The sequence below is a fragment of the Triturus cristatus genome, chromosome 7, assembly GCF_964204655.1.
Source record: "Triturus cristatus chromosome 7, aTriCri1.1, whole genome shotgun sequence".
NCBI classification, from domain to species: Eukaryota; Metazoa; Chordata; class Amphibia; order Caudata; family Salamandridae; genus Triturus; species Triturus cristatus.
In genome coordinates, this window is record NC_140590.1 from 1,060,120,961 (window position 1) to 1,060,140,011 (window position 19,051).

The following is a 19,051-nucleotide window of genomic DNA, read 5'->3' on the forward strand; positions in this document are numbered from 1 at the left end:
TCTATGCTTCCGCTGCTTACTTTCCAAGCACTGTTTTATTTTAGTTTTTTGGGGCGGGGGGTTAAGCCTTCACTTTTGTGTCCTTCTCCTTGTTGTTTTCTCACCTGTGGGCTTTTCCATTGCCTGCTCCTCGTTGCTCTGTCAGCTTTTCTCCACCCACACCCTTTTTTATCTTTTGCCTGTTGCTTCTTGTCCTCATCCCGCCCTCAGTCTTGCTTCCCCCCACTCTGTTCCTTGGTGTTGCTTCTCCAAACACTAACCATCTGGGTTGCTCCACCCCAGTAAGTGCTTAAAAAGAGCTCCTTTGCTCTATTTTTTTCTTCTACTAATCAAAATCAGTGAATAAAAGAAACAACTAGTGTCATTTGGAGGCGCACGCATGTGCGTTGTGCATGGCTACCAAGTGACATGACCACCGCTTCATAATGCTTTCTTCCTTTACTCTTTGTTAACCATTGACAAAGGGTGAACATATTTTGTTTAATTCACAAACAAATGTTCAACAATCAAAGTTTTAATAGGAAGGTTGGAGCCTTTTGTAAATTCAAATGAGGCCACTCATTGTCCATACTATATTCTGTTTGATGCACGTGCACTGCTCCCATGAATCAACCTGAGGATACAAACTTGATTTTTAGTCTCCAATTTCACACTTCTTCACATTTACAAAACGTTTTAGAAATTTCAGTTGTACCTTTCGCTTCTTTATTTATATGCACTTTATTAATCTATTAATAATTTTTGAGTTTTCAAAGCAGTCTCAGACCCCATGAGACACCATGAGTAGGCTTTGTGGGCCCCCTGGGGTCCCCGAGGAACAGGTTAAATACCCACTGATTAAGAGGATGAGATTCTGGAGAGTGAGAGGGACACATCATTATCTATATGTAAAACTTGTTTTCACATATACTATCCATATCCTTATTTACTTGGTATCTTTGCAATTTGGCCATTACAGGAAAATATTGACAGCAGCTGACAGGCATGCAAACATAAGGCTTGAACATGGGAGGGTTTTGTTGAGCATATATCAAAAATGTCTTTCTCTTACAGAAGGGTGGCTGTGGTTAGAGAGAATGATCAATCAACGGATGGATATGTTCTACTATACAACAATGTATATGCAGTCTCAAAGGATCCTGGTGCATGTAGTGCATGGCAACCATGATGGAATTCGAATTCTTTCCCTGCCTCCTCACTCTATAAATAGAGTTCTTTGAGGAGAAAAGAACTGTAGACCTGTTACACAGAATATTAAAACTGGTACCCCCTGCATTAGACCTAATGCACAGAACCATACATGTAATATGCAGAACAGTTAGCTTATTGCATGAGACAGCCTAGTTCGGAATTTAGGTGGGCTGACTCCAATCTTAGCTTTGTTCCTCCTCAAGTTTCTCCTGTAGGAAGTAACCACCTACTTCAAAATGACAGCAACACTTCACCTCAGAGAATGTTTGAAACTCTAAGTATATCGTCAAGGGTCAAAAGAAGCTTTGGTGCGAAGGAGAACAGAGCGGTCATTGCCATAACTAAGAAGCATTGGGAAAGCCAGTAGGTCTCACCTACGCAAGAGCTAATCACTTTGCCAATGTGTTTTAACTATGTTGTACATCAGCATTGCTGCTGTTCAGCATGACTAGAAGTTAGTGGAGTAGAATGGAGTATAATACGCCGGAGTGTTGTGGAGTGGTGTAGAATGTCATGGAGGGAATTGAGTGGAAGTGCATAGAGTGAAAGGGTGTAGATTGGAGGGGAGTGTTGTACAGTGGAGTGGAGTAGAATGTCACAGAGTGGAGTGGCATAGAGTAGAGGAAAGTGGCGTAGAGGGAGTTGTAAACAGTGGAGTAGAGTGTTATGGCGTAGGGCATAGTAGATTGACATAGAGTGGAGTGCCATACAATGCAGTAGAATCGAGTGTTGTGGAGAGGCAAGACCTCTGACCCCGGTTTGAGGCCTGCTCTCTCCCCAACAGCTCCACTGTTCTAAGCTCTGCGCCACAGATCCTTGGCCCAACCCAGGTAGGGTTCGAGACCGCCCTGTGCCGAGTGCCCACCTCGCTGGCATTTTGTAAATTGCGCTTGTCCCTTCTCTTGGTTAGCGCTATTGTAGTTTTGTTCCTTACTTGTGCCATTTCTGCCCATTTATTTGTTTTCATCCTCTGTAAATTGTGTTTTGGTTGCGCCTGCCTACATTTTCCCGCCGTTACCGCTCCTGTCTCCCAGCTGCTTGTTCCCTCCCCCCTCCCCTACTTAATGGCGGCCGCTGCAGGGGAACGTGAGCAAGACCTCTGACCCCGGTCTGAGGCCTGCTCTCTCCACAGCAGCTCCGCTGTATGCCGCAGATCCATGGCCCAACCCAGGTAGGGTTCGAGACCGCCCTGTGCCGAGTGCCCACCTCGCTGGCATTTGTAAATTGCGCTTGTCCTCTCTCTCGATTGGCGCTATTGTAGCTTTGTTCCTCACTTGTGCTACTTGTGCCATTTCTGCCCATTTATTTGTTTTCATCCTCTGTAAATTGTGTTTTGTGTTTTGGTCGCGTCTGCCTACATTTTCCCGCCGTTACTGCTCCTGCCTCCCAGCTGCACGTTCCCTCCCCCTGCCCCTACTTAATGGCGGCCGCTACGCGATCACGCCGCTGGTGCGCCAAAGGCAAGCCCGTCCGCAGCCCGGCCAGGAACCCTGGTTCACGACCCCCCACCACTACGACGTCGCCACCCTCCTCGCCCTCCACCTCGTAGGACTCCGAGACTGCCACCAGGCCTCCCCGGACACAACCCACGGCCAGTTCCCCTGCCTCCACTGCCACCAGACCTTCATCACCACCCCGGCCTCGAACACCCCCGACGCCAGCACCAGCACACCCTGAGATGCATCCTCCTCAACGTGCGCTCCGTACACAAACACGCCATGGAAATATGGAATCTACTCGACTCTCTCACGCCCAACATCGCCTTCTTCACGGAGACCTGGACTAACACCTCCTCTGCCCCCGACATCAACACCGCCATCCCGGATGGATACAAGATCCAGAGGAAGGACCGCCCAGGAGGGGGCCTCGCCATCACCGACAAGAGCACCCTCCGCCTCACCACCTCCAGCAACACCTTCCCCTCCACAGAACACCTACACTTCCACAGAAACTGCCCTGATTATGGCAGCAGAGGAGATCCAGGCAATACTGGACACAGGTGCCAAGGCCGCCTTGATCCTGTTGGATCTATCGGCGACCTTTGACCCTGTGAACCACAACATACTAATCAGAAGGCTCCAGGAGGCAGGAGTCAAGAACGCTGCTCAAAAGCTGATTAAGTCCTATTTGATCAACAGATACCAATATGTTCAGATTGGCAACTCCTGTTCAGAGCAGTTTTCGCTGCCATGTGGGGTGCCACAGGGCTCCTCTCTGAGCCCCACCCTGTTCAACCTTTACATGACCCCTTTAGCTAATATCATCAGGCAATTTGGTTTCACACTAATATCCTATGCGGATGACACCCAGATTGTGGTGCCCATTTCAAGTAGCCCCGATGAAACAGCTGATCGTTTCAGACAATGCATGTCCCACATTAACCAATGGATGGGGACAAATTGTCTAAAGCTCAACGGAACCAAAACAGAGGTCCTCCTACTGGGAACAGATACCTCTTATGATCACAGAACTGGTGGCCCCCCCAGCATGGGAGCTCTACCTACTCCAGTATATAAAGTGAGGAACCTTGGCATCATTTTTGATTACAGGCTTACCTTCCAAGATCAGGTCAACAAAGTCGTCTCCCTGGTGTTTCTAACTTTAAAATCAATTTGCAAAGTACGTACCTTCATTCCGCAGAAGCAGTAAAAACACTAGTGAGGGTTCTAGTCATGGCCAGACTGGACTACGGAAATGCATTATACTTAGGCCTTCAAAAACAACACATGATGAAGCTTCAGCGAGCGCAGAATGCGGCCGCCAGAATACTTGTAGACATTCCCAAAATTCCAATCCATTTCAGAAGGCTTGAAAAAACTTCACTGGCTTCCTATGAAAAAAAGAATAGACTTCAACTCCTTATGCCTAGCATACAAAGCTGTACATGGAAATGGACCAGCGTTTTGACCTCTCACCTGGTATCATCCACCTAGACACCTACGCTCAACACAGAGCAAACTCCTTCTAACACCCAAATTCAAAAAAGCTTGTTGGGGAGGAAGAAGCTTTGTCCTGGGTACAGTAAAACTATGGAACTCACTCCCCATAAATATCAAAAGCTGTCCAACTTTGCTTGCATTCAGAAAGCTATTGAAGGCCTGGCTATTTACAAACGAACACAATTCTTTTTCTGTCTACATGAACTCTGGCTCTCCCCTCTGCTAAACGCCCATGGGCATTCATGCACTATATAAATTCTACAATCAAATCAGATCCAGACCAGCCCTAACAACACACTTTGGGTAACCCTCATCTACAGACCCCCCCCGGCACCCGGACACCCTTCGCCACCGCCATCACTGACCTCATCGCACCCCACGCCATTGCATCAATGAACTACATACTCATTGGAGACCTGAACCTCCACCTTGACAACCCCAGTGACCCCAACTCCACCATCCTTCGTGACAGCCTCACCAACATCGGACTCAAACAGCTGGTCACCACACCGACCCACAGAGCGGGCCACACCCTTGACCCCATCTTCGCTGCAGGAAACAGCGTTCTCTTCAGCCACACAACGCAACCGCCATGGACTGACCACGACAAACCCAAGGCACCCAAACCACCCCCATGCCCACCACGAAGGAACTGGGGCAAGGTTACCGACAAGCAACTTAACTCCACCCTCACCTGAGGCAACCACACCAGGGCATCCGACACAAACATCGCAGCCAAAGAACTCCACACTTGGATCTCCAAATGCGCAGACAAGCTCACCCGCTACGCAACCCCAACAGGCAGCGCCCCAGGAAAGCCGTCTGGTTCACCACCAGTCTCCAACAAACCAGACGCACCCGCAGTCGCCTAGAGAAGAACTGGAGAAACACCAAGACAACTGAAAACTGCTCCACCTACAAGGACGCCATGACGGACTACCACAGCCAAATCAGAACCACCAAGAGGAACTTCATCCACAACAAAATCCTCGCCAACTCCAAGGAACTCTTCAGTGTCATTCAGGAATTCACCAACCCGCGCAGCAAAGACACAGACATCACTCCCAAGACCTCTGCGACAAGCTTGGAACCTACTTCCACCTCAAGATCAAAATCCTCTACAACAACTTTGTCGCGCATTCACCAGATACCATAGCCAGACCCCAGCCCACCATCTCCAACTGGACACCAATCAAGATCGAAGACACCCCCAGGACCATGAAAGGCATCCACTCGGGGTGCCCCCACCGACCCCTGTCCCCTGCACATAAACCATAGAGCCGCGGCCGTCATCGCACCCGAACTGCAAGACACCGCCAACACCACCTCCAAAACGGGCACCTTCCCAGACAACTGGAAGCGCGCAGAAGTCAGGCCCCTGCTCAAGAAGCCTACAGCCAACCCCACTGACCTCAAGAACTACCGTCCCTTCTCTCTCCTCCCCATCACAGCCAAAGTGGCAGAGAAAACAGTCAACAGGGAACTAACATGATTCATCGAAGAGAACGCAGACTTCGACCCATCCCAATCCGGATTCCGAAGCAGCCACAGCACCGAGACCGCCCTACTCGCCGCCACAGATGGCATCCACACCCTTCTGGACCAAGGCCACTGCACAGCCCTCATCCTCCTCGACCTATCAGGGGCCTTCGACACCGTCTCGATCAGACTACCACCCTTCCTCTACGATCCCACGAAAATCACCAGTGGAGTCCCACAGGGGTCTCCACTGAGCCCGACCCTCTTCAACATCTACATGGCTCCCTCGCAGCCATCGTCTGACAACACGGCCTCAACATCATATTCTACGCCGACGACACCCAGCTCATCCTCTCCCTCACCAGAGATCCCACCACTGCCCAACTTAACTTCCAGAAAGGAATGCAAGACGTCGCAGCCTGGATGACCAACAGCTGCCTGAAGCTCAATGCCGAGAAGACGGCAGTCCTCATCCTTGGAACCACCCCTTCAGCATGGGACAACACCTGGTGGCCGACCACCCACGGAAGCCCACCCACGCCCTCGGACCACACAAAAAACCTCGGCATCGTACTCTACTCATCACTCACCATGGACCGACAGGTCAACGCCGTCACCTCCAACTGCCAGACTCTTCCTCGGTATCCCCCGGCACGAACACATCAGCTAACACCTATGAACACTACACTAGCTCCCCGTGGAGAAAAGAGTCACTTTCAAAATCCTCACTCACGCCTACAAGTGCCTGCACAACCTACCCCTCCCCCCTCCCCACAGCTCCTTGAGACCCACGGGCGAGTAGGGTGCTTATAATTCCCTGATTGATTGATTGGAGTACAGTGTCATAAAATGAAGTGGCATGGAGAATCATAGAGTGGAGTGGCATAGAGGGTCGTGGAGGTAAAGTGGAGGGGCATAAAGTGGAGTAGAGTGTCGTTGAGTGGCATAGAGTGTTGTAGAGTGGAGTAAAGTGGCATAGAGGGAATTGCGTGCAGTAGAGTGTTGTCGATTGGCATGGAGAGGAGTGTTGTATAGTGGAGTGGAGTGGAGTGGCATTGTGTAGTAGTGTTGCATTGAGTGGAGTAAAGTAGAGTGCCATAGAGGGAGTTGAGGGGCATGGGGTGTCATGTAGTGGCATAGAGTGGAGTGGCATAGAGTATCATAAAGTGGTATGGCATAGTGTAGAGTGGAAGGAAGTGGTATAGAGTGGAGCAGAGGCCATAGAGGTGAGGGGAGTTGCGTGTCATAGATTGATGTGATGTGGAGTATCATAAAATGGAGTGGCATGTCGTAGAGTGGAGAGGCATAAAGTGAAGTAGAGTGCTGTAGAGTGGAGTATGCATGATTTGGTAGCGCATTACCTTTACAGACAGCACATTTCCAATTGAAATTAGCATTACATTTGCACAGACATACAGTTTTACTGATAAACCAATACAGCACACAAACAGTAATGTGTGGAAATGGCATCACCTAGTGTATTGATTTGGATTGTTCCTTTTAAAGTATTTGTTTCCACCACTTTTTCAGAATTAGAAAACAAAATTGCTTCATTTGTGCTTTTTCTAATTCTGAAATAGCTGCACACTTCATTTACAGACATTTCAATTTTGTTATGTCCTAGAACAAAGCCTTTACTTTTACAGCACGATTCACACATAAATCCTCTCACTTTGAAGTCAGAGAAAGAAAGTAATAACCCTCGGAAGACAGAGCCTGATATTTGTTTTCTGTCTTTGAATGTACAGCAAATGTGACAAGATGAGAAAGATTTAAAGGGCTGTTTACAGAACACAAGCACTCATGGAAGAATTTAATAAATAGGCTATGTTCCACAGAAGGGACAAACTCAATCTGGACAGCCTATAACAAATAAAGCCAGCAAATAGAAAGCAAGCAAATGTGAGTTACAAAACACAAAGCCAATGGTAAGCAATGGGCAGAATGCATTCCCTGGGAAGCTTTCAGAATGCTCCCAATATGTCAATAGCAAACCAGACTGCTGCGCAGTCTGGTAGGCTTTGACCTAAAAAAGAAGCAGGTGGAGCGGTGGTGGATATTTTTGTTGTGAAAGAATATAGCTGTTTCATTACCAATCTTCTAATTACTGGCTTCTCATCAGGTTTTAGAAACTTGCACCTGGACGACCAAATGACTCTTCTCCAGTACTCCTGGATGTTCCTGATGGTTTTCGCTCTTGGATGGAGATCTTACAAGCAAGCAAATGGAAGCATGTTGTGCTTCGCACCAGACTTGATCATCAATAAGTGAGTGCAATGATCTCCTGGAGCAGGCCACTGTTCTGTGTATGTTTCTCCCATGTGTGCAAGCCTTCCCGCAGTATTTACACTATTGGAGAAAGAACTGACCCTTTTTTTCGTACACGAAACCTCCAAATACTTGTACAGCAAACAATTGTTGGAAGGTTAACACCGAGGTATCTCAAATAGTCCTTCCTGGTGACGTAGGATACAATATTTTACTAAAAAAGGCCTTTAGTATACACAATGCAGCAGTTAAATGAATTTAACATAACACATATTTTTCCATCATAATTAAGGCTCCCTGTTTTCAGTCAACGGATTTTTACAGATAAATGCAGACAGAAAACAATGTGTTTTCTGTCTGCATTTATTTTTAAAAGTGGATAAATACAGAAAATTGTGCTACTTTGAAGTGACTCTCCGTGCTGTCTTTCATGAATTGTAGCCCAGCAGCTGAGCAGATGGACAGCATGGGAAATTAGAAAACAAGAAGAAATCACTTTAAATAATGGCATATGTCAACTTGCATTTGTGGTATAATGTTAATATTTAGTGGATGTATTGTTACGTAATATTTGGCAGCTTAAATAGCTAAATCACGATAGACATCAAAGTATGAGTGCGTGTCTATTAGTTTAATAAATATGGAAATTTACAGTTTAACAACTTCATTTATACACAAAACACAAAATAAATATGGATAAATACACATAAAATGGCACAAAAATAAATATGGATAAATACAGACGGAAATGAAAAACAAAAAATACCATAAAACCTGGAGCCCTAATCATAATCTATCAATTTATTGGAAAACACTGTGTTTTATTAAACATGGTGATTGTAATAACCAGTACATGAATACATTTGTGGTTCAAAAATAGCTAAGGAACGTAGCTTTGGCCCACAGTATTAATGACAACAAAGTCCAGTTTCAAAGGTGCCCGTGCCTGGTGTTGTAACTGCTCAGGTTCTTGGAGTTATTGTGTTCAGAGTTCTTCAACAGCAATCTGTATTGAAGCTTTGCAGCGCTATGCTCCCTTTATTTTGTGGTGGTTATGTTATTGTCTTTTGTATAGCGCCCATGCTGTTATTTGTATCGCCTCGTGGCACCTTTTTCCATGCAGTCTTCTCTTTGCTTGCATCAGGGTTTTGTATGTATTTCGTTTGTACTGAAATAGCATTTCAAGATCCTGTGCCAGAGCACTCAACCACTTCAATTACTCGGAGAAATGGCTCATTGGGTCTGGCAATTTTCCATAAATCTTCCACCGCTTTTCGTTATGCCCAGGTGAACTGAGCCTTTCATCCTTCTGAGGCTGAGAAAACAATACCATTTATTTGGTTAATAACATACAGACTCGTGAAACCCACCTGTATAAACAATGGGAACATTAGAAGTAACAGGGAAGTGGGATGTTTCAATGGGTTTAATTTTTCTTTATTTTAATCCATTTGACTCTACTTTTTTGTTTTTGAAGTAGTCATTCGGCACCTTGAATTTGGGAGAGTATTGCATATTTTAGACTCTTGGGGCCCTGTTAACAAAGGTATTTTCAACCGTAAATGTGAGAGATTCCTGGTGGGTGGGCATAAATACATTTACTGCTGTGGATTTCTCCTCCACGAGTGAGGAGAAATCACAGTAGTAAATCTGCTCCAGAAATGAAAAGTGGGTGTTTCAAGTTGTGGTTTGCCTTGGAAGTTTGGGAATGCCTACAAAGATGTACCTTTATGGGCACTCCTTGACCCCTCTCCAACAACCCTGGAAGTGATACGAGATTTGCTTCGAGGATGGAAAGGGGCATGGACCATCATTGCTGGGAGGAAAGGGATTTTGTCCATAGGGAAAATATCCAAGACGCTCTCCCCCACCCCCATTCCGCCACGGGAAAGGACAAGAGCATCCAGATGCAAAAAGTACCTGGGGAACCACACTAATGACTGGAATAACCCCAGCAGGGTATTTTAACCACCTTGGTCTGTCACGTCTTTTGGAAATTCTATTTGATAAATACCATTCCCTTATTCCCCGCCACGTAGCCAGCCATGATTTGCACAAATATCAGGTTGTTAGAATATTTAGAAATATGCCACACACTAAATTAAAACTGACAAAGTCATACTGTCTGAAGATAACCACTTTACCATGCCAACCAAGAAGAGCTGCCACTTGTAATGCCCTATTATAGGAGCAACCAATGTATGATTTCTGTTCAGAATAGCTGAACATATATTCAGCAAGGGTTTTACAATGGCAGATTAAGAGAGCAGATTGTATTTGCACCGTTACTACATCAGACCACCATAGCCCACATCTTCCCAGGCACTCCAGATATGTGCACCAGATGCAACGCCCATGGGGCCGACCTGAAGCACATCCTGTGGGTTTGTCCCTGGCTGAGATCTTATTGGACAAAAATCTTGACTCAGTTGGAATACATAACGGAGTTTCCCAATATCTCCTTGTGGAAGGTGGGAGCACTGCGAATATATGCTAGGTTGCGCAAGTGTAAAGTTGCAGCTCTCTTCTTCAGAGCTCAGACCACTGGCAGATGCTGCTCACTCGTTAGGTCAAAGCTGGGGCAACTGCCCTACACCGCGAGGATGTCTGGGGGTGCACTGCCGCCCATTGAGTACAGGGTGGGAAAAGCTGTTCTCCAAACAGTTTGGCCCACCCCAAATTCCTCCTCTGACACGGAGTCCACTTACCCATAAACAATGTCATATACCGCAAGCACCTTTTCATCTAGTGGCCCGACCATCCGCACTCTCTTGTTAATCTCCATGCTTATATAACATGTTCAAAATCTCAATAAAAACAATATTTAAAAAAATCATTACTACAGCACACAGCCCAGCAAAAGCAGGGAACCCATTTGATCCTCCAATTTCTCGCCTACATAGAAAGAAGCAAAAACGGTTGCTTCCCTTTTCTTAGCTACCAAATAATTCTCCTTATTTTTGTTGTTTCTTCAAATTGTTTGTAGGAGAGAGTCTGATGTTTATGGCAATCACCAGTTTACTAGCGATAATGTTGGCTAGATCTGTGATAGAAATTAAATTGGAAATAGTTACAGTAATATAGTTATTCTACTCTTTGAATGTTAAACTGTCATTTAAAATGTTCACCCGGGCACACAGGTAAGAATTGTGTTGACCACAACCTTGAATTTCCAGAGCCAGGTGTATAATGCCTGGTTTTATGCTGATTGAAGAAAGTGGGGCGGGTTAATACCCCACTCCGGACGCACAGCCGTTTAATGCATAACAAAGATGCCAAAAAGTTATTCGAGTTCATCACAAATGTTTATTTCTGTTGAACACTTCCATGTATCGGCTGTTAATGGTTTGTAGGTCACACATTGGACACAATGTTCACATAAACTCCTTAATGCTATAGAAATGCCATAACAAGCCTTGTTCTATAGCATGGATAGCTACACAGAAACTCATCGATTGAATCGTTTCCGTCACCCAATGCATTTCGTGCCTTTCCTGGCACTTCGTCAGGGGTTCTCTACAATTTCAAAACATTACGATTAGGTTATATCTCAAGTTAACTTTCATTTACCAAATTATACAACCAACACCCTTCATGTCAAATAAACATGCTAATAGTTTAAGCTCACCCCGTCATCAACGTTTTTGCCCGCAGAATTCGTAATAATAAATATTACTTAATGAATGCCCCGCCCTTCATTACGCACTCCTTCCCCCCCAACCCCCAAAACACTCTCAACTTAACAATACCCAAAAATACTCTCAACTCGACTCCCTTGCCATTGTGACAACCATCTTATGTATCCCTAGTGTCACTCCCTTCAAGATCAATTGCACATACCCGTACCTCGAGTGTTCCGATGACTGCTCCCTCTCATCTTCAAGCAGGTACTGAATGTTACCCTTCCTCCTTCCTCCAATTATAAGCACCTGTATTATGTTCCCGCCTCCTCGTGTCTTTACCAGGTCACACCCCTTCAGTAGTTCAACTGCAAAGCTCATAATGCACTATTGCTGTTCTTAAGAAACTAATATGGAACATTGTTATATCCGTAAATATTGCAGTCTGAAGATTTTCACATTATTTAATTTCTCCACTCCTATTATTACACTTTCCTTGTCTAATGTGTTAACCACCCTCACTTATTTCATCTATATGATATGTTCCCTCTACTGAAAAGTATACAGGCACCCCGTGTTACGAATACAATCTTAGGCATTTAAATATAGAATTCCCCGCCCTCCCACAGATGTCATTGTAAACATTGATCACACCAAACATCAAATCATAATTGGTTGAGTAGTGTTATATGCAGTAAAATAAACGTTCCCGTTCCGTAACTAATTTTTGGATTTATGCTTATACCGTCCCCACCATGGGGATAAGTCCTCCTTTCCAGAGTGATTGAAAACATCCAAGAATCATTATAGGGGTTCAGCTGTTCTGAACACTGCTATTGTATATGCATTCTGCGGCAGTGCATTTCTTATTTTAAGTCGTTCTCGTGGTCATGGGACTGGGCTACTGTTTCCTATAGCATGTCGTTTATGGTTCATAGTAGAAAATTATTTCTTTTCAATGCAGATAAGTGGTGAACATGACAATGCTCGGGTAAAAAATATGAATCCGTGTTGTTGAAAAGCACGACTTCAGATTCCAGTGGTCTTGTAAACCTTTACCATATTATCCATTTTAAATAGCATTTTTCTTCTATGAGACACCTTAGGTGGGCAGAGAGATTATTGAATGCACTCTGCTCTTTAAAGAGGCATTTAGTAGTCACACAAAAGTGGAGCAGTGCCCATGGCTTCCCAGCAAGACAGCATGTGTCATGCAGCACAGAAATCTAAGCCATATTTTGTTCTTAGTCATCAAAGAAGCATCTCGAAGCATTGTCTATTTTTTTTATTCATTTTCTTTTTAGTTAATATTTTTTCTACATTTTGTTTAGGACTGAGGCGGTGAGATATCAAGGGTATGGGTATCAATCTATTCTTATAAGTGATAGTATGCATCTACACAGAATAACCGGGCCCCCAACAAAAATCTGGGCACTTCTGGGTCAATTTTGAGGTGAGATCCAGTCGTGAGATGCTTCAATTTTTCATCGTGCACCCTAGAGTTTGTTCTGTTGTTCCGTACAGTGCACTACTGACAATGCAATTGCCTGATCCTGTTGGGCCTTCTACCTTAGACTGTGGTAGGCATCCCTGTCATCGTATTTCCTTATCCTGATAGAATTGGTCTTAGAGGAAAACATGTCAGTGTCATTAAGCAGCAACCCTTGGGTGCGTCTATTCATTCTCTGCTGCTCTTTTCTCACAGTATGCAAAAGTGGCCGTGATGGAATTATTCAATACGGGTCATAGGTTTGTGATGGAAAATACCCTTTGTGTCTCACTACGAATTTCACCCCTCAGTGTTAATATTATGGGGTTAGTGTGAGGAAAATAAGCCCAGGTCAAAATCAAAGTTTGGCAGTGTTAAAGTGGATTCAAATTTACAAATGTCCCATCAGTTTGATATCTACTGATCAAAGTTTGATTGTACTACTGCTCTCACAATGGCCATATGGCACACTACCACTACAAAATTGGGCTGGAAAAATAAATTCAAAAACAACAGTTGATGGACAGAATGCAGAACAATTTCATACATTCACCCCAGTACAGACATCTGGGCCTATATCCATCGTTTTTTTGCTCACCATGCCTTTCCAGTTTGAACCCAGCCATATGCAAATCAGTCTTGACCCTGTGCCTCATGGGAACAATCCAGCTCGAACTGCCAAGCCAGGTCCTTCGTGTCTGAACTGGGATGGCGTGGTGAGCAAAATAACGATGGATTAAACCCAGATCTGTGACTGGGGGTGAATGTTTTGCCAATGTGCAACATTTCGTCCATCATCTTGTGTGTTTTGCTCTTCGCCCTATGTGGGAAGGGTATGCCCAGACGTGGGTCCCGTGCTCACTACGCCACTGGAGTCAAGCTATCCTGGCTGAAGAGGGGTGAAACCTCAAAACCGGTCCTAGGATGCTTGATTCCGGTCCAGGAAAGACATGGCTTGGCAGTTCGGGCTGGACTGGTCCCGTGAGGCACAGGGTATAGACTGATTTGCATATGGCCATGTCTGAACTGGGGTGGCGTGGTGAGCAAAATAACGATGGATTAAACCCAGATCTGTGACTGGGGGGGTGAATGTTTTGCCAATGTGAAACATTCCGTCCATCATCTTGTGTGTTTTGCTGGAAAAATAAATTAACACAAATTAAACCCCTATAACATGCGGCAATATTGGGAAATTTAAGTAGATGCAGAGGATTTGATAAGTGGGACACTATTGGAATATGACAAGTCAGTGACTTAATAACCTTCGCTGAATTACAAATAGAATACAAGCTATCCACGAACGTAATCTTCCGATATTTACAAATACGCCATGCCTTACTAGAAGCCACTAAAGAATTAGATGCGATCCCTGAGGTCGCCCCGCTAGAGGACAGATTGCTGGCAGATCCCATGCTAAGCAAGGCAATCTCACTCAGGTACCGTAAAATAATCAATAACTTACCAGACCCCGTGAGTCATCTATACACACACTGGCAGACCGACATAGGAGACTTGGATGTGCTGTCCTCCCTGCGTGAGATGGTAATACCGTCAAGGTTGCGACTTGTCCAAATAAAAGTATTACACCGTGTATATATATCTCATGCACAACACTAGTCAAAATGGGCCGCTGTAGCTCTACAGAATGTAGGAGGAGATGCGTGGAGGCGGGTAAGTTTTACCACATACTCTGGGAATGTCCCTTGATACAGAGTTACTGGGAGGCAATCAACCAAGTTGTGAGTGAAGCGAGTGGAATTGCCCTAACACTATCTCCCAAGACATGTACATTCAACCGTATGGATCAATTGTGGGTGGAAGCGTAATATAGCCCGCAAATGGGGAGTTCCAGACCCACCAACAGTTGTAGAGTGGAAACAAGACATTGATTGGTGTATGTTAGCGGAATAAGCAGGTTGCCCCAAGAAATGGGATAAGATATGGGGGAAATATAATGCGTATCGAGGTAACATTTGCTCCTCTCCCTCGGAACAGAGACATGGGTTGATTACATAAAACGTGTGATTTGGGATGGGGGGGGGGGAGGGGGGGACAGCAGTGGGATGTTCAGTACTGGATTGTAATCTTCCGTCATTGATCTGAAGTGATGCACAGGATTGTATTGTACACATTATTGAAACGTTTGAATAAAATAAAAATGATGAGAAAAATAAAAGTTGGATTGTAATGATACCTCCAAGGTACTGCAATATCAGGGATAATATATCAAAATATACTGAAATTACAGTGCTCTATTCGGCGTTTAGGTCCCAAAACAGGATTTGTTTTTAATCTGGTTATATTTTAAATGAGCGCTCTTAAAAGTCGTATGTTTGTTTGATTTGTCCTTTCCTTTAGTTCCGCCTGGTTTCTTGACCAAACATGTTTTTTTACAAGACTAAGCAGCTTACCCATTTTTAATGAGATAAAAATTGAATCAAGTCCTGCATGCTTATATTATTTAGTAAGAACAAAATTAGTTTGAATTCAGAGGAATGTCTTAGCAATTGAATTATCTCTTTTGGCTTGAGTTTCTTAACAAGGGAAAGATGCCACGTGTATGTCAGTTCAGTACTATCCAAACTATGTTTGCTGTTGCCAGTGTTCAGGCCCGAAAAATGACAATTGAAGCTTTATGCCGGTTTTCTGTTTTTTTGCATGAATTTTGTATTTTTCTGTATTTTAAGTAAAGTAATAATCACAAAATTGAAATTTCCAGGAGATTTACTCCTATGTTTAGAGCAAATGTTTGCCTTTCACAGAATCTTCATAGAATGCTATGACAGCACCGTTTTCTGGTATACATAGCACGTATACCTTTGCATGTGGAACTTAAACAGAACATTAAAGTATGCATGTGGAGTTTAAACAGAGAATACTGAAATTTAAGCAAATGGTTATGTAACCTTTTTTTGTTTCTCCATGGGTAAAATATTCTTCCTGATCAATCAATCAGTATTTGTAAAAGCACGACTACTCACTCGTGAGGGTCTCAAGGCATTGGTAGGGTGCGAAGTGGGCTGCAGGTCCGACTGGGTGCTGAGATTCAGTCAAAGAGCCAGGTCTTGAGATCCTTCCTGAATATGGTCAGTGATGGGGTTAGCTTGAGGTGGAGAGGCAGGGTATTCCAGGTTGTGGCAGCGAGGTAGGAACAGGATTTTCTTGGAAACACTTCTGTCCTTGAGAAGAGTACATTTGTAGGTGTGTTTGCGTGTGTGGCATGGGCAAGAAGCTTTATTCAATTGCTATGTGATTTTCCACATACCTATGAGTTTACAAGTGTGCAGCTAACCACACGTTTATTAGTGTTTACCTACTTTTTGTACATAAGGTCTCCGTAGAATACACACAAACCTATGCATAACCCTATATTTGAGAATGCAGAAATCCAACTGTACTGGTAGAGATACAATTTGAAAAACCTATTTACGAGATCAAAATTGTCAATACTGGATTTTTTGGTGATACTCAGACAGATACGTTTATCTGTGCATCTAAGTTGATTTTGCATTCCCAAATAGCTTTATAAGATAGGCCCACTGTGATGTTTGTTGAGTACATTGTCTGCACTCAGGTGGCTGATTGAAATCTAGAACTTGACAGTGTTGAGCAATACCGAAGACACATGGCATTATCTGCCAAGGCTTGGACTCCATGGTCATCAGATGTCTGTAGTTTTTATTTTCTGGTCCACTTTTATCGTTTCTTTAGATAAATCACACCATGTGTTGAAGTTCATGCATGAACTTCATGCAACAGCTCTACAAACTTCGGTTTAATCTGGTACTGTTTATTTTATGTCTCATTTCAAGTTTGTTTCAAGCCTGACTCCACTACCTTAATATCTGCATTTCAGGAGAATTGAATAGCTGCATGTTTTATTCTTCAGAATGGCGTAGTGCAGTGGTTCTTAACCACTTGACTTCTGTGGACCCCCACTTAATTACTATTGGATGCCAGGGCCTACACGGAAACATTACAGAAATTTGGGAACCTCCATCGAGTCATTACTGGAAACCAGGGACCCTGGCCTAAGTATTTTCGATCATTTGAACCGCAAAACAATACACAAAAGAATACTGAAACAAGCATTCATCAAACAAATGCACAGACAATACAATTTGTATTTATTTCACAAAATAAATATAGAAAAAATAAACATCAATACTATATCTAGTTTGACGCGCTTGCTCTGCTCTCACAAATTAATCTGGGGATACTAACTTAATTTGTAGCCTCCAGTTTCATTATTTATGTACAATTGCTTAATCTGTTAACATTATTTATTGTTCTAATCAGCCTATCTCTCATGAGAAGGCTTCATGGACCACAGGAGTCATCAGTGATGTCATTTGAGATGTCATGAGTGATGTCCCTGACCATGTCATGAGTGATGTAATATGTGAGGACATAAGCAGTGCATTGTGGAGGCGTAAGTTATAGTTGGCTCAGGCAACTATAACTGCTGAATTTCACTGGTTTTGTATGAGTGAAATCTGAGCCTAACTATAACGTCACTGTAACCTTTGATTTTTTTCAGTGAATTTCTAAGTTTTTTTTAAAGTCTATTACCTAACTATAAAGGGGTATTACCTAACTATAACGGGTCCAATCCCAGTGTTTGACCTTGAACCTCAGGGGATTAACCGAGTGGTCTGGCCTGCAGCCAGGCCCTGCAGTCAACCCTCCCCGTGGATGCCCAACCCCCACCGCCAATGTGCACCACCTTTGTGCGTAGCGTAAGGTTTGCCACCAGCCCATGTACTCAGCCGTCGGCTGTGTGTAGCTGGGGATTTAGGTTGTGTTTATAACAGTGGACTAGGCTTTTATTGACCATTGTAGCCTTCTACAGTTGTCTGTAAAGGTATATTAACATTAACAGACAGACATGGCGAAGAACATAATTTTTCTATCTTTTAACCAATAAAGGTGATTTTAAAAGGAACTTATTTTTTTGGTTTCTTTCGGTTTGGATATTTTTTTCTTTTTTAGGGGGATTCAGCTTAAAAAAACAAAAATACTAAAGGTAGACTTGAAGTCAGTAAAAAAAATATATGCGCTCCAAGTGATATTCATTACTGGATTGGTGGTTAACAGGCATAGTTTCCAGGAAATGCAACCCAAAGCCATGAAGGCCTCAGTTAATACTGTAGACCAGTAGACAACTGCAGTATCTACCAGCCAGAAGCTAAGTACACCATCCGAAGACCAAGAGGAAGATTTATGTGTTCTCCCAAACGCTTCTGCCGACCACAAGAAGCAAGGCCAGCAAAAGAATCATTGGTGTGGCAGGTTTTCAACTTTCCAGCGGGGGGGGGGGGGGGGGGGGGGAAGTTGTGCGCAGGGGGTGACGTGCACTTTGTGCCAGAAGGTGCTCCATGGAGTAAAGACTTCCAATATTCGATGAGAAGCACTGCCGTGTGCAAGCACCAAAACAGCACAACCTATGCATAGGTGTAGATGAAGCAAGTGGTATAAAGAGAACCAACTGCTCCGGGGTAAATTCTACAACAAGAAAATGATAACAATATGCAGCATTTTGTGTATACTGCAGTGGCTCTCATAATTTTGTGGCCTATGTAGAAGTTCCATGGAAAGGCATCTGCAGACAGAACACAAAGACTTGTGTAAAACATAAAAGAAATTATAAAGTTTTAAAAAACATAGTTTAAACAATGGCAAAAATATTGACAGTACTAAAAAATTGCATAGCAATTGTGAAAATTGTGAAAAACTCCACAAAAGATAATATCCAGTCTGTTCTAAATAGGGGGTTGGCCGTCCCCTCAGGGCCTGGTCACAGCGGAGGGAGGGACATCATGACCCGCTCAAGGCTTTACCTTTTGTAAGTCATACTCCCTCCGCACACTCTACATTGGTAATAAATAGTATACATTCAGCACATCTGTCTATTTGTATCTAAATAGACACCTATACATACTCGCCGAAAAAGGGTAAAGTGATGTTACAGTCAGATGAAAATGTCAGTTAAGCTGTGACATTGTAAACTAAAAAAACCACAAATTAATTTCCTATAGTTTACTGAGTTTACTAGAACTCTAGCC

At 43.8% G+C, this 19,051-nt stretch overlaps 1 protein-coding gene across 3 annotated transcripts in view; it reads left to right on the forward strand.

Moving 5' to 3' along the window:
* Nucleotides 1-19,051, forward strand: part of NR3C1 (nuclear receptor subfamily 3 group C member 1) — a 514,836-nt gene that overhangs the window by 402,723 nt on the left and 93,062 nt on the right. For all 3 annotated transcript variants that reach the window (XM_085618126.1, XM_085618127.1, XM_085618125.1), the window contains exon 6: nt 7,732-7,876. In XM_085618126.1, coding sequence (XP_085474252.1) covers nt 7,732-7,876 — 145 coding nt within the window. The remainder of the gene's footprint in view (nt 1-7,731; nt 7,877-19,051) is intronic.